Source organism: Meles meles, chromosome 7 (assembly GCF_922984935.1).
Source record: "Meles meles chromosome 7, mMelMel3.1 paternal haplotype, whole genome shotgun sequence".
NCBI classification, from domain to species: domain Eukaryota; kingdom Metazoa; phylum Chordata; class Mammalia; order Carnivora; family Mustelidae; genus Meles; species Meles meles.
Genome location: NC_060072.1, coordinates 63,514,163 through 63,531,163, shown reverse-complemented (window position 1 = coordinate 63,531,163; position 17,001 = coordinate 63,514,163). Strand labels below are relative to the sequence as shown.

Below are 17,001 nucleotides of genomic sequence, written 5' to 3'. Positions count from 1 at the left end.
AGTGCTCCACGTCACTCGGCATCAGGGAAATACAAATCAAAACCACAATGAGATATCACCTCACACCAGTCAGAATGGCTAAAATTAACAAGTCAGGAAATGACAGATGCTGGAGAGGATGTGGAGAAAGGGGAACCCTCCTCCACTGTTGGTGGGAATGCAAGCTGGTCCAACCACTCTGGAAAACAGCATGGAGGTTCCTCAAAATGTTGAAAATAGAACTACCCTATGACCCAGCAATTGCACTACTGGGTATTTACCCTAAAGATACAAACATAGTGATCCGAAGGGGCACGTGTACCCGAATGTTTATAGCAGCAATGTCTACAATAGCCAGACTATGGAAAGAACCTAGATGTCCATCAACAGATGAATGGATAAAGAAGAGGTGGTATATATACACAATGGAATACTATGCAGCCATCAAAAGAAATGAAATCATGCCATTTGCGACGACGTGGATGGAACTAGAGCGTATCATGCTTAGTGAAATAAGTCAATCGGAGAAAGACAACTATCATATGATCTCCCTGATATGAGGACATGGAGAAGCAACATGGGGGGGTAGGGGGATAGGAGAAGAGTAAATGAAACAAGATGGGATTGGGAGGGAGACAAACCATAAATGACTCTTAATCTCACAAAACAAACTGGGGGTTGCTGGGGGGAGGTGGGATTGGGAGAGGGGGAGCGGGCTATGGACATTGGGGAGGGGAGGCGAACCATAAGAGACTATGGACTCTGAAAAACAACCTGAGGGTTTTGAAGGGTCAGGGGTGGGAGGTTGGGGCAACCTGAGGGTTTTGAAGGGTCAGGGGTGGGAGGTTAGGGGAACAGGTGGTGGGTAATGGGGAGGGCACGTTTTGCATGGAGCACTGGGTGTTGTGCAAAAAGAATGAATACTGTTACACTGAAAAAAATAAATAAAATGAAAATAAAAAAAAAAAAGAAAAACAGGTTCTACACAAACAAACAAAAAAAAAGATTTGGCAGGTGGTAAAGTTCTGATTTTCTGAAAATGTCTTAGTTCATTCCCATATTATTGTGAGATAGTTGTGCCAGATGTACAATTTCAGTCTGTTATATTCTCTCAGAACTTTGAAAAAGTGATTCTAGTGTGTTCTGATGCCCTTTAGACAGTTCTGCTCTCAGACTGGCCTGTGTTCCCTGATATTTCCTTTTTCTTTGGCTGACTGTAATATAATATATACTATATTTATATATATATATGTAATACATATATATTGTATTAGGTATTGTATAGTTTTGCTATTTTGTGTCTATAATTGTATTAGGTATTGTATAGTTTTGCTATTTTGTGTCTATGTGTAAATTTTTTTTCCCCTTTACTATGTTTCTCAGAGTTTATATACTCTATCCTCTACTAAAACATAATTATGTTACATTGGATCTTTCTTACAGTCTTCTATTTTTAAAAATCGTTTACATCTTCCTGTTTCTCATGTATGCCACATTCTGGATAATTTCTTCACATTCTCTGCTTCCCCAGTTTACTATTCCTCCCTCTAGGAGTCCATTATTCCATTTAACCTATCCTATTTCCTTGATTACATTTCCAAAAGTTATATTTAGCTGCTCCGCAATCATGTCTTTTCTCATTGCTGTTACTTTTTATGACCTCATATTTTTCTTTAAATATTTGCATATTTTAGAATAAAATATGTAAATATTTTAGCATTTAAATATCTCACCCCTTTTAGAGCTCTGTAAAGTTGCTTTTGTTTGTTGTTTGTTTCTCACTCATGGTAGTTTGTGGTTAGTGATGTTGGTTGCAAGCTCCAGTTTGTTTGAACTTGATATAAAGTCTCATGGCCCTTAACTGGTGATGCTTTCTTCCAAAATTATTTGCATGTATTTTTTGTAGTGAGATAAGGGTTCTACTGACTTACTGACCTAGGACCATATTAGTGGCCCTTTAAGTTCTCACATTTAATGTGGAATGCTCAAATTCATTTCCTCCACCTCAGTGGAGTCCCAGATGAGTCTCCATATTACTGAGGTAATCTCCATTTGCCCTCAGGGCTGCCCAGTATTTGCACACACTGTCCTGTTCTTCACTCTGACTGAAACCACAGTCCTGACTTCTCTGGTCATTAGCAACTTCTAAGTTATAAGGCTTAAGGAACATCACCAAAGAGCAGAGAAGACCAGATAAGTCTTTGGAAAACCAAATTATTTTTAATGGTGTCTGTCAATGATGCAACCCTAACAATATCATACTTGCTGGAGGAAGTGTCTTCCCACACTAAATAGAGATTTAAGTTAAGTTAGCACTTAAATAACTCAAAGAAACAGTCACCAACATAAAGTCGATGATCAAAGGGAAAGGAAAGTACTGAATTTTTTAGATGTGAGAACATCTAAACAACAGAAGAGTTGTGCCTCTTTTAAAATGAAAAGTTTGTATTTCAAGGTGATGTCCTGAAATATCAGTGGAATGAATGTCAGTACCACTTCTCTAACCCTCATAGACCTGTCGCCATTTTGAGGACTTCTGTTTCTGGCTGTGATGTGGTAGTTTGTAATAAATCCATGCTTCTTCAAGAAGAAAAAGAAAAACTGAATTTAAAAGGAAAAAAAAAAGTTTTCAAGGCAAAACAAGAGGGACTAGGCTCCCAGAGAGAGCAGAAAGAAGATACCCCCAGAAGGGTGAGCCAAAGTCCTAGGAACTGTTCTTCCCTTCACAGCATTATTTACTGACCATTAGCGGGGAGCAAAAGGTTAAGAATCTAGGCAAAGGATGCAGCTATTAGGGAAGCAAGTCAGCAGAACATTTAGCAATGTCACGAGGCTAATGACATGAAAACTGGAGTTTGGGACTGCCGCCATGGCAGCCAGAACGTGAATATCTAACAACCCAGTGAGAAGGGGGTGCTTTTTCCCTGGAGCCGTTCGGAAAATTCTTAAGCTACTCTAAAGACAAAAGATTAAGAACATAAGCAGGAAGCTACTGGAAATCTCTTTAGAGTTTTCTACAGAGATCAGAGATGAAAACTTCAAGTCAGAACATTCCAAGAAGAAGAAGTCATAATAAATACCCCAGACTCTCAAGTGAGATTCTAGGAGGGGGCAATCTGGAAACAGAACCTGATGAAAACTATATTCCAGTTTTGAGTCAGTACAGATTCTGATTAAATGGAGTATTCTTTATCTTAATCATTCACTTTCCTACCTGAAACTGCACCGCTTTCAATCTTGATAGCTAAACTCTTTGTCCTAGATCTCCCGGCCTCACCTCATATCTGTTTCCATCTCCCTTTACGCTTGCCAATTTTGCCACTCACCTAAAATCTTAAGTTCCTTAAGCTTTCTCTCAATGTGCTGGATCTTGTATATCTTTTCTTCTCTTTCATTATTTGAAAGTCTTTCTTCCCTTCCTCATCACAGCCTTTAACACACTTTATGGTAATGGCTGCCGACCTGTTTGCATTCCCCACGAGAGTGTAAGTGAGGATTCTGTGAAAGGAGGAAGTGGGTCTGGCTTAATCACTGCCATATTCCCGAACCCAGTTCAGGGTCTGAGGTAGTGATTGCTTCACAAATATTTGTTGAATAAAGGATGCTGGAGGGAAGAGAGAAGCTGATGCTTAGAAGTACATGGGCGGCACTGATACCGAGGTAGAAAACTCCATGCAGTAGTCAGACTCCAGATCCCGGATGGGAGAAATCACCTCCAATTTCATTCTGTAGCAGCCTTTAGGAGGAGGAAAACCTCCTGCCCACTGTACTGCTGGGTCTTTTGGTTGTTGACTTATGGGCTTTTCCAAAGGGCTCTCAAAGATCCTGAACTGTATTTTCTCCAAATTTAAATACTGTGTGTGTGTGTGTGTGTGTGTGTGTGTGTGTGTGTATTTGACATAAAGAGTTTCTTTGAAAAAATTTTAAAACCTAAAGTAAATGAAGCATTCCTCTGAACACCAATAAGTACCATACTCCTGAAAAATAATTTTGGTAAACACTAAAAATAAAACTGAAATTTGGGAAGTACATCATTAGCTTTTATATTATAAGATGATGCTTCCAGAGATTATCCTCAACGGTGACACCAATTTCCTACTTATCCAGTAAGTTCAAGACAGGATATCTAGCATGGCAACCTTGAAAGAATCTTTATCACCCCAAAGTGGAAATATAAAGAGCTAATTGGTTATTGAGGTTTTGTCTTTTTAGAACAGTCAAACCGAATACATCTGAGTATACACCCTCAGAATCTTGTTTCACCACTTAAGAGTTAATTCCATGACTGCACACTCAGTGAGTATGAACTCTTCTCCCAACAGAGTACTAACCTGGTCGATTTGGCTTTTTTGAGTTTACGTGGTTAGCTGCAGAAACAGCATAGGTTGAAGTGAAGGATCTGCTTTTGGTGAGGGTCATCATCACTGGGTTATTCCAAGAATCGGGACTAACAGCACTATGAAGACAGAGCAGAAAGAAAAATGAAGAAATTATTCATCAATTACTGGGACAGATCTTGCCAGAATGTAGTCACCATTTCCATAATTGGCTTGCCAATCTGAGTCATGGTCCAGGTTCACTGACAGGACCACTTTACTTCTAAATGAAATAATACATTATCTGAGCTCAGTTTCTGCTGCAGGGAGACAACACTGAGGCATCAAACATACTGGGTTGATAAAGGAGGAAAGAACTTTCCTACTTATCCAGTAGTAGGAACCAGGCCCTTCTTACTGTACTACGATAATCATGTTCCTCTTAGATCTCCTAAACCTTGACAATTGTATTAGTTAAAATGCAGAGAACCTACATTAGTTATGAATGCCATGATGCTCCTTTTATGCTCTTTACTATTTATTATTCCTGGTGTATCTAAACTAAAAAATTAAGTGCTTGTGAAATCATTCAAAGACGATATTCTTTGCAGTATTTTCTTATGAAAGAAAGATTAGCAATAGGCTTTTGGCCTATAATTTCTCTTACTGGCGATACCATGCCAAGAAGGGATGATAAACCAAATCTCCTTATAAATATTGCTAACGATGGACCTGCTGATAAACACACAGACACTATTTACTGGGAGAAAGGTAATGGACAATGAATCTTCATCTAGGAAATGCTTTTATCAGGATATCCTTGGTTATTATTGTACATAAATCTGGAATTAATGGATCTATGGGAGGTTGGGGAGGAGAATGCTACACACCCATGTAATTAATGGCATATAAATTTTGAAGGTGTTCCAAACCAAAATTCATCTATATGCACTGCTCAAAACCTTACGTTAAATGTGAAACAGAATCGACAGAAATTTGAGAGAGAAAAGAATTCAAGAAGCCATGTTGACAATCGTGGAATGCTCCATGGGAAAAATGTTGGGTCTATGTTTTGTTAACACCTGTGTGCTTTCAAACATTAATAAATTTGGCACTGGGTAAAATCTATAATTTGTGTGAGTCCAATCTGCTAATTTTATACTGGCACTATAAGCAGGACGTATATACCTGGTCTGTCTGTGCGGCTTACTATAAATAACCCTGAAATTGATGGAATTATGGAGTCACGAGTGGTAGATATTTGTCATGTAAGAGGTGAATCAATAGAAAATTTAAGGATGTTCCAGGACCAAAATGGTTTCCCCTGCTCAAGCAACATTATGCATGTGTTGCTTAGAATTCTGTATGTTAAATACATGCTAGAACATGTGCTAATGTAGAATAAAAGCACTTTCTTAGGGTGCTGCACTGTTTCATATCTCTTGAAGGGAAGAATGGTGAACATGTGCTTTGCTCTTGCCTATATCCTCTGATTACTAGTAAATTTAGAAATGAATCAGATCTATAACTGTGTTGAGCTCAATTTAACACTCTGACAGATATGTTATACCCCATTTCTTCTCATTGCTTCTCTTCTCGTCTTTCCTTTTCATATTTTTCAACTTTGACTCAGGCACTTAAAAACTTCAACTTTTCTCCTTACCCTACTAACAGTTTACAAAATAAATCATAAAAAAGACATCTGAAATACAGAATGAACTCCAGCAATTACCAAATACAATGAAGAAAACAAACAGTATTTGTTTCATATCCTTCTTGAAATCTCATTCTAGGCATTTCCGATTTGGAAACAATGAAATCAAATAAAACTTGGAATCTGGATAGATAACTACACTAACTGTTTCCTTACAGTGCTGTTCCCTTTTAACTTCTTTTGCTAGATTGAACGACTTATAAGATTTACTGTGAAAAAAAATTTCTGTAATATACATGTGGCCTAGGAATGAGGAGGCTATTACTTTTCTATGTAGACTTTTAAAAGATCTTAAATATTAACTGCATTTTATCGCATTTATATATTTATTAATATCATAAAAAGTTCTATTATGAAGCCTAGCCTGAAAAAATGCCTATTCCTTTTTTAATAAAAACATTTAAAATATGTTAATTTTGAAAAGTTTTATAAAATACAATAATAGAGTACCTTAAATACAGGGGGAATTATATATTCCTTCTTAATATAATATTAATTTATTAAAATACATATTAACAAAACAATAACTCAATGTATTTGTGTATATGTCGATACATGTCTACGTGTATGTATATGTGCTTTATAATTTCCTGGCATTTTGGAATATATTGCTTTCTGTGATCATTGCAACAGTTTTCAGCTTTGTATTGACCCTCACCTTCTGGATTCCTGTTTAGATCTCATGAATATGTATGTAATAATTCGGATTTATAGCCAAAAGTAGCTTAGGGAAACCTTTACTTGGTCACCTCATTCTGAAAAAGGGAAAATTTTCTTTATGTCTGCTGTGGAAGATCTCAATCCCCTTCCACAGAAGTAGATATGATAATCTTAGTTCTACCAGTAACAACTTCATCCTATGTCTGAAAAGTCTTACCAGATCCCCTAAGTTTTTGGTTGTTGATGTTTGTTTTTCAACCAAGTGTACAGCTTCCTTTCTGCCTATTATACAGAGAAAGGGCTCAGTTCCAAAGCTGAGTTGGAATGACTAGATTATGAATTTCAGACTTTTTGATTTATCTCAAGCCCATTTTTTTTTTTTTAAAGCACCCACCAGTATGCTTCTACCTAATGTTTCTACCTCCCCAGGGTGCCACAGTTCCCTTCTCCTAAGGATTCCTTGCAGTGGGTACGGAGGCTCAGACAAGGACCTGCTTCTCAGGACATACATCTCCAAGTGGCAGGACCAAGGTCCTTCTGATCCTTAGTCTAGTGTCCTTTCTACGTGGCTATAGTTAAAACTACCCAGGAGTCAATCAGCCAGCTAAATACTAAAGGGAACATAAGCTGAGGGCTGTGCCTAATTTTTACTTCCCACTCTTGTTCTTTTATCACTGCAGTCCTCAAAGTCTTCAACAGAAAAACACACAGGAGGAAAGGAAGAAACAAAAGGGTTGAAGGGGAAAAAAACTACAAGAGCTTAACTTCTAATCATTTCTGAAATCAATCAATAGTGTTACCAATCGGTCTCCTAAGTGGAGGTTTTAACTTTGGTTTACACTCAGGGCTGGAGATAATCTGTGGCTACCTTTCCACTGTTTTCCCCATGACTAAGGAGTCAACCAAAACCAGCTGTAATTAATGGTGGTACTACTGCCACTCACATACGGTTTTCCCTCCAAATCTCTTCAGAATGAATTTCATTTCTTCATAATGGTGAAAATTTGCATCATTTTCAGATTTTATAACTAGGACATTTATAGGACAGTGAGATCAGGGAATAGTTAAATCAGACAGGAGAAAAATGTATACTCAGGCAAGACAGCTGTATTTCTTGGACAAAGAAAATGAGTGGGGTTAGATGCTCTTCCTTATCTATTTTGAAAATATTTGATTATGAGTATTTACTTCATCAAGCAGGATGACAGGATCCCTGGGAGTTAAGCTCATTAAAGTTCTTGAAACCCTCCTCATGATAATTTCTATTACAGTCCCTAATGTCATTTAACTAAGAAGAAAAAAGTATGAGAAATGAAATTTGACCAGAAGTAACAAACCATTACAGAAAGAAAGAAGACATTTATGCACAAATGGATTTTTTGGCAGAGTCACTGTATTTTAAGAAAACCATGGAGCATTAACTATTCTATGACAGAAATCTTGGCAAGGTGTGTTGGTAAAACAGCCTCTCTGAAGATATATGCTGAGAACAAAATTCATTTTCTTAAGGAACAAACATGTAACGAGGATCCACTATCACCTCTAAGTATCCACTGCTGTAGACACTGACAACAGCCAATATTATCAGAGGAAAATATCACTAAGGACCTATAATTTTGACCTTCAGAAAATGTCCACAAAACAGATTAGGTAAACTTCTCCTGTGGTGGTAGCTGCAGTTTTATGAAAACTCAGGTAATCAGATGGCGTGGAATTACACTAATACCTCAAAGAAAGAATCATTTGAGTTTCCTCCAGATTCTAGAAGTTCATTGTTACACTATCAATGTTATTATGGAAGACACCAGTTACACGTATTTTTAAATGACAAAGAAAAGTTAGCCATCATTAAACTCATGCTCTGAGGTTAAAATCAATCTCAAATGGTGCTTTATTTCTATTCAAGCCCAGGTTCAAGAGAAAATCACTTGTAATATTGCCATCATGGAGTTCAACAAAGATATGGTTATTTTTCAGTCACTGGGTCATTAATAAAACTGATGCAAACGTTTCAAAAACCTAAAATCATATGGGAAATGTTCTCAAAATCACTGCATTCATATAAAGCATGCTCTTTTTATTCTACATAGAAAAGGACAAACACAATGTTGTTTTCTTCAAAATTCTTTCTAGATCTTAACACTACCTTTCCTTTAGCTTTGGTGATTCTGGCTTTTAAATCATTTTGTAAAACTGTAATTAATATGCTAAATAAAGTTTGTTCTATTTTTAAATGGAGATATAATTGATATGTTAGTTTCAGGTGTACAATATAGTGATTCAATATTTGTATATATTATGAAATAATCACCAAAATAAATCTAGTTAGCATTCATCACCACACAATTAACAAAAAAATTTTTTCTGGTGATGGGGACTTTTAAGATTACTCTCAGCAACTTTCGAATGTGCGATACAGCATGGTGACAATATAGTAATAATGCTATATATATGGTAATATAATATATTACTATATTATTAACTATAGTCACCATGCTGATGTTATATCCCCATGACAATTATTTAAAGCTGGAAATTTGTACCGTTTGATCCCCTTGACCCATCTGGCATACTCCACCTCCCCCACCCACCACCTCCTGTTTCTGGCAGCTACCAGTTTGTGCTCTGTCTAAATAAACTTTAGATTGCCAAGTGTTTGAACATATCCAGGTGCTCTTAGAATGATGATCTACTTTTTGATCTGATCTTTTGCCTTTCATATAATGCTAGGATAACAGGTCTGGTGGGCTGGGGAAACTCTAACAACAATTTGCAAATGTAAGGTTGGATGCTTCTGATTTCAGAATCTCAGTATCAATCTCAGTCTAGGCAAAATCTAGCTTACCACTACTCTGAGCTCGCTCACCTCTTCCCATTCTCTCACACTGGCAGGCATTACCTCAAGTTACCATTCCCATTCATATTTAAGACTAAGGAATACAATATAAGCCTATTATCTGATGTTAATCTGTAGAGTGCTTTGCATTTAAACCATATACCTTCATTTTCAAAGCTGGCCTCCAGCCGAACTAACTTGTTGGGCCACCTTTCCTCTGTAATTTACAATTCCTTTATAAAGGAATTTATGTATTTAATTCCTTTATAAGGGAATTTATGTATATAATTGCTTTATAAAGGAATTTATTTACATAACTTCTCTAAGAGATGTGAAACCAACAGGAGCATTGCCTAACCTTGATGGAGATGCTTCCTGCAGTTTGATGCTAGCACTCCGGTCCCTCCGTACAGGCGCAGGCTCCAAAGTGGGGAGGCCTGTGGCTGAGGTGGTGGTTGTCCAAGTCGACGAAACTCGTCTCAACAAACCGGGAGGCAAACTCCTTCTCAGGCGCTAGAAAGAAGGAGTGATTTTATTACCAAGCATATTTTAAATCACTGACTTCTATATAATACAATGGGAGAAAATGTGTTTTTAATTGGAAGTGACTTTATTAAACTACAGTGGCTGAATGTTACCTATCTGAAACCCGGGTGCTCAGGAATTCAGTAAAAGAATGAATATTATTGGGGCACCTGGGTGGCTTAGTGGGTTAAGGCCTCTGCCTTTGGCTCAAGTGATGATCCCAGGGTCCTGGAACTGAGCCCCACGTCCAGCTCTCCGCTCAGCAGGGAGCCTGCTTCCTCCTCTCTCTCTCTGCCTGCCTCTCTGCCTACTTGTGATCTCTCTCTGTCAAATAAACAAAAATGAAATCTTAAAAAAAAAAGAATGAATATTATAAAATTAACGTTTGGGGATCTTCATTTAAATGATGATTGTAATGTGGAATTATAGCAATGAGAGTCATTTCCCTTGGGAAAACTTTATAGTTACCTCAGTGCAATAGGATATACACACTTATCATATATTATATTAGTAATTACAGGCAAAAGCCTTTTTCTCAGAAGTCATTTGTTTGGGGCATGGATTTTTACCTTCTTGCAAGACAGTTTCCACACCAAAGTGTTTATTAATTTCATGACTTACAAAAGCCAGGAGCTGATGGAGCATAACTCACAAAATGCACCACTTTTCTTGGGACTAGCATGACTTAGACATCAGGCATAAGGGTGATATCATCAGTACCAACAGAAGAGTCTGTCAGTTGACCTGCAATCCTCTCATGACTACTTCTTCTCCTGTGATATCCTAAACAGGATATGTGGCATCAATGGGAGAGAGGCAAGAGTCTGAGCTTACTAGGATGAGTACCAGCACTCTGAAGAGGGTCTTCAACTTAAAAATCAAAAGGAAGGTAGTCTTCTAATACAACTACAGCATATAGTTCTAATAGGTAGAAGCTTGACCCATTTTTATTTGTGATTAGTCGCCCCAAGTAGACCAATCACTGAGTCATTCTTTTCAAAGATGAATCCTGGTCTCCTGAAGGTATCAAAAGCTTTTGAGAGGTATATGGCACCTTGAGATTCAAGAATAGTTCAGAGACTAGATTCCCATATTTCTTAAAAATCTGAATATGCATCTTTGAAGGTAATTCAATAGGAAGAGAAAAGGTCAAGCCCTGTAACTACCAGGACTGATGCCTAAAAATCTCAGTAACTTCATGTCTATTCTGATACTGAAAGGAACCAGTTAATCTCTATTCCTTGACTGTCACATCATGCTTAGCCATACCTTTCCCAGAGAAGATGTTCCAAGAAAATTATGTAAATACCTAGTTGACTAAATTGTGTGAAACACACATTCCTTAGACAAGAGACTCACAATAGCTAAGTCATGGGTGTTCCTGACTGACCACCAGCTTGAGAGGACAGATGCCTGTTTACCAAACACATAACCATTCAAGACATGCTGGAGAGGACTTAAATTCTAATTTTTTCAGTCTTTAAAATAACCCATTTTTCAACTAATGCAAGGTCTAAGGTGGTTGTAGGATCCCATTTCCTACAGCTTACATTTGTAATACTCTTACATCTTACACATAAAAAGAAGGGATTTATAAATCACTAAGGCCATCTTTTACTTGAAGTCATCCAAAATCAATTAAAACTGTTTGAGTTCAAAACTTCTTGGATTTGGGAAACCCAGGAGGGTACTGTGAACGGTATCACACAAAGAAATCATGAGCAGCCGATCTCGTGGTTTTCGAGGGCGAGAGATTTTAAATAGAACCACATGAGTGGGAGTAGGGACTTTTGCCTGTCTCCACCCCTCAAGGCTACATCCCTGTCCCACAAAACAGAGTCTAGCATATGGAAGTAAAAACTTCTTCAGAGTCTGAGTTAAAAAAAAAAAAAAAAAGTAAAACTTTCATTTACAGAAAGCTATACGGTATCAGGACACAAGTCTTTATGTTTAAATTTTTATTACTTTGATCTCCACAATCAACACATCTTCACTGAGTCACTGACATGAATCTGGATCTGGGGATGACAAGAAACAGACCTAGAAGGCAAAAGAAGACGTTTAACCTTTCTAGGGATCGGTTATTCACACTTACCTTGGGAATAGCCAGCTTGTCTTTTTCAGAGCTTTCTTCAGAATCAGAACAGGTGTAATTGTCACTGAAGGAAACAGCAGGATTCATGCGGGGCTTGTGAATCGCCTGGAAGGTGAGCTGGGTGCTGAGCAGGTTGCTCACTGCCCTTAAGGATGTGCACACATTGGGGGGCAGTGAAGGGTCTGCCAAGAGGTCGGTAATGAGGCCGTGAGCCTCCCCCATCACGGCAATATCCACAGTAATACTGGTTCCTGAGGACTGAGACACCAAACAGATTAACACTCAAGTGAGAAAAGGCCTGAAGCTGAAGGTGCACACACTAAAAGGGGGCTTTGTTCCAAAAAATGGGCTGACTGACTCTTTCAAGTTGTAGTAAAGGAACATTCAAATCCCATTTCTGTTTCAAATTTTGCCAAAATTTGCCATAGCTTTTGCCATTTTGGCAGTCACAGCATGTTTTTTAATGCTGTAACTTCGGGAGGGGTGGGGCATATTTGAAGAAATTAAAAGATAAACACTAGATTTTAAAAGGTAAAAAGTTGGGGTGCCTGGGCAGCTCAGACAGTTAAGTTTCCGACTCTTGGTTTCAGCTCAGGTTGTGATCGCAGGGTCCTGGGATCCAGCCCTGCGTTTGGCTCTGTGCTCAGCAGGGAGTCGGCTTGAGATTCTCTCTCCCTCTCCCTCTGCTCCTCCCACCCCTCACACTCTCTCCCCCTCCCGCATTCTAAAATAAATATATCTTTAAAAAAAAAAAAAGGCAAGAAGTTTCAGGGAATTGGAAAAAACTTATCAGCCATTCCTTATAAAAGCTCAATATTTTAATGCATTATTATTTAGAAATTTCATTCCAAATATAACATTAGTATACTGCAAACTTTTAATTTTAGTAATATTTTAATGTGACAGTTAAGCCTGGTATATGGTATTTTTTTTAAAGATTTTATTTATTCACCTGAGAGAGAGAAAGAGAGAAAGAGAGAGAGAGAGCACGCCCACGCGCATCGCACACACACAAAGAGGGGAGGGGCAGGAGAGGGAGAAGCAGACTCCCTGCTGAGCAGGAAGCCCAATGTGGGGCTTGGTCCCAGGACTCTGATATCATTACTTGAGCCAAAGGCAGATGCTTAACTGACTGAGGCACCTAGGTGCCCCTATGGTAGTTACTTAATATTACAGATAGGCCCAAAAATCCTTTGGCTTTTGATCAGATTCACATGTTATCCCTCTTCTTATTGTTGGTAAGAATAACAATTTTAGTTCTGGTATTCTGTGGCACCTCTATCATATTTTTGAAAACGCCTATCAGACTGAGAGTCCTTACACTCTCTTTGCTGAAGAAAGGAAAAGTACAAAAAACAGAGGACAGGATTGTTCCCCACTCTGCTGCTTGGGCCAGAATGCCAGCAGGAAGGCATGACACCAATATCCCTGATGAATATGAATGCCAAGATTCTCAACAAGATCCTAGATAATAGGATTCAATGGTAGATTAAAAAGATTATCCATCATAACCAGGTAGGATTTATCACTGGGATACAAGTGTGGTTCAATATTCCCAAATCAATCAATGTGAAAGAACCAATCAGTAAGAGAACAGAGAAGAACCACACGGTCCTCTCAATTGGTGCAGAAAAAGCATTTGACAAAATACAGCATCCGTTACTGATTAAAACTATTCAAAGTATAGGGATAGAGGGCATATTCCTCAACTTCATAAAATCTGTCTATGAAAAACCCACAGTGAATATCATTCTCAATGGGAAAAAGCTGACAGCCTTCCCTTTGAGAGCAGGAACAAGACAAGGATGCCCACTCTAACCACTGTTGTTCAACATAGTACTAGAAGTCCTAGCAACAGCAATCAGACAACAAAAAGAAATAAAATGTATTCAAATTGGCAAAGAAGTCAAACTCTCTCTTCACAGATGGCATAATACTTTATACAGAAAACCCAAAAGACTCATCCCCAAACTATTAGCACTCATACGGCAATTCAGTAATGTGGCAGGATACAAAATCAATGTACAGAAATCAGTGGCTTTCTTATACACTAACAATGAAAATACACAAAGGGAAATTAGAGAATCGATTCCACTTATGGCACCAAGAACCATAAGATACCTTGGAGTAAACATAACCAAAGAGGTAAAGGATCTGTACTTGAGGAACTACAGAACACTCATGAAAGAAATTGAAGAAGACACAAAAAGATGGAAGAGCATTCCATGCTCATGGATAGGAAGAAGAAACATTGTTAAGTTAAAATGTCTATACTGCCTAGAACAATTTATACTTTCAATGCCATCCCGATCAAATTCCACCGGCATTTTTTAAAGAGCTAGAACAAACAATCCTAAAATTTGTATGGAACCAGAAAAGACCCTGAATTGCTAAGGTAATGTTGAAAAAGAAAAACAAAGCTGGGGGCATCACATTGCCTGATTTCAAGCTTTACTACAAAGCTGTAATCACCAAGACAGCATGGTGCTGGCACAAAAACAGACACATAGACCAGTGGAACAGAGTTCCACTCAGAGAACCCAGATATGGACTCACAACTCTATGGTCAAATAATCTTCGACAAAGAAGGAAAAAATATCCAGGGGGAAAAAAGACAGTCTCTTCAATAAATGGTGCTGGGAAAGTTGGACAGCTATGTATAGAAGAATGAAACTTGACCATTCTCTCATACCATACACAAAGATAAACTCAAAATGGATAAAAGACCTCAACATGAGGCAGGAATCTTTCAAAATCCTAGAGGAGAACATAGTCAGAAACCTCTTCAACAGTGGCCACAACAACTTCCTTCAAGACATGTCCCCAAAGGCAAAGGAAACGAAAGCGAAAATGATTAAAAGCTCCTGCACAGCAAAACAAACAGTCAACAAAAAAAAGAGGCAACCCATGGAATGGGAGAAGATATTCACAAATGACACTACAGACAATAGGCTGATATCCAAGATCTATAAAGAACTCCTCATACTCAACACCCCAAAAAACAGATAATTATGTCAAAAAATGGGCAGAAGACATGAACAGACACTTCTCCAAAGAAGACATAAAAATGGCTAACAGATACATGAAAAAATGTTCATCATCATTAGGCATCAGGGAGATTCAAATCAAAACCACATTGAGATACCACCTTAGACCAGTTAGAATGGCCAAAATTAGTAAGACAAGAAACAACAAGTGTTGGAGAAGTTGTGGAGAAAGGGGACCCCTCTTACACTGTTGGTGGGAATGCAAGTTGGTGCAGCCACTTTGGAAAACAGTGTGGAGATTCCTTAAGAAATTAAAAATAGCAGCAATGTCTACAATAGCCAAGCTATGGAAAGAACCTAGATGTCCATCAACAGATGAATGGATAAAGAAGATGTGGTATATATACACAATGGAATACTATGCAGCCATCAAAAGAAATGAAATCTTGCCATTTGCGACGACGTGGATGGAACTAGAGCGTATCATGCTTAGTGAAATAAGTCAATCGGAGAAAGACAACTATCATATGATCTCCCTGATATGAGGACATGGAGAAGCAACATGGGGGGTTAGGGGGATAGGAGAAGAATAAATGAAACAAGATGGGATTGGGAGGGAGACAAACCATAAATGACTCTTAATCTCACAAAACAAACTGGGGGTTGCTGGGGGGAGGTGGGATTGGGAGAGGGGGAGGGGGCTATGGACATTAGGGAGGGTATGTGCTATAGTGAGTGCTGTGAAGTGTGTAAACCTGGCGATTCACAGACCTGTACCCCTGGAGATAAAAATACATTATATGTTTATTAAAAAAAAAAAATTTGGAAGGGGAGGCGAACCATAAGAGACTATGGACTCTGAAAAACAACCTGAGAGTTTTGAAGGGTCAGGGGTGGAAGGTTGGGGGAACAGGTGGTGGGTAATAGGGAGGGCACGTTTTGCATGGAGCACTGGGTGTTGTGCAAAAACAATGAATACTGTTACGCTGAAAAAAATAAATAAAATGGAAAAAAAAAGAAATTAAAAATAGAGCTAGTCTATGACCCTGCAATTGCACTACTGGGTATTTACCTCAAAGATACAGATGCAGTGAAAAGAAGGGCCATATATACGCCAATGTTCATAGTAGCAATGGCCACAATTGCCAAACTGTGGAAAGAGCCAAGATGCCCATTAACAGACAAATGGATAAAGAAGATATGGTTGAGGGGCGTGTGGGTGATTCAGTGGGTTAAGCCTCTGCCTTCAGCTCAGGTCATGATCTCAGGGCCTGGGATTGAGCCCCCATTGGACTCCCTGCTAAGCAGGGAGCCCACTTCCCCCTCTCTCTCTACCTGCCTCTCTGCCTACTTGCGATGCCTCTCTCACATAAATAAATAAAAATCTTAAAAAAAAGTCTTAAAAAAAAAAGAAGATATGGTTTATATATACCATGGAATATTACGCCTCCATCAGAAAGAATGACTACCCAACTTTTGTATCAACATGGACAGGACTGGACAAGATTATGCTGAGCAAAATAAGCCAAGCAGAGAAACTCAACTATCATATGGTTTCACTTACTTGGGAAGCATAAGGAATAACGTGAGGGACATTAGGAGAAGGAGAGGAGAAGTGAGTTGGAGAGAATCGGAGGGGGAGATGAACCATGAGAGACTATGGACTCCGAGAAACAAACAGTTTTGGAGGGGAGGGGGTTCGGGGGAAGGATGAACCTGGTGGTGGGTATTAAGGAGGGTACATATTGCATGGAGCACTGAATACTGTGCATAAACAATGAATCTCGGAACACTGAAAAAATAAAATAAAATTTAAAAATATGAATTCATAAACTGTCAATGAAATATATGACAGTTTGATATATCTAAAGAATAAGCTTCTATGTAAG

The 17,001-nt window shown here is 38.4% G+C and overlaps 1 protein-coding gene across 2 annotated transcripts in view; it reads right to left on the bottom strand.

The window, feature by feature from the left end:
* Window positions 1-17,001, bottom strand: part of PDE3A (phosphodiesterase 3A) — a 337,985-nt gene that overhangs the window by 59,757 nt on the left and 261,227 nt on the right. For both annotated transcript variants that reach the window (XM_046012731.1, XM_046012732.1), the window contains exons 3-5: window positions 12,126-12,383; window positions 9,864-10,018; window positions 4,311-4,435 (exon numbers count right to left, since the gene is read on the bottom strand). In XM_046012731.1, the coding sequence (XP_045868687.1) occupies window positions 4,311-4,435; window positions 9,864-10,018; window positions 12,126-12,383 (538 nt within the window). The remainder of the gene's footprint in view (window positions 1-4,310; window positions 4,436-9,863; window positions 10,019-12,125; window positions 12,384-17,001) is intronic.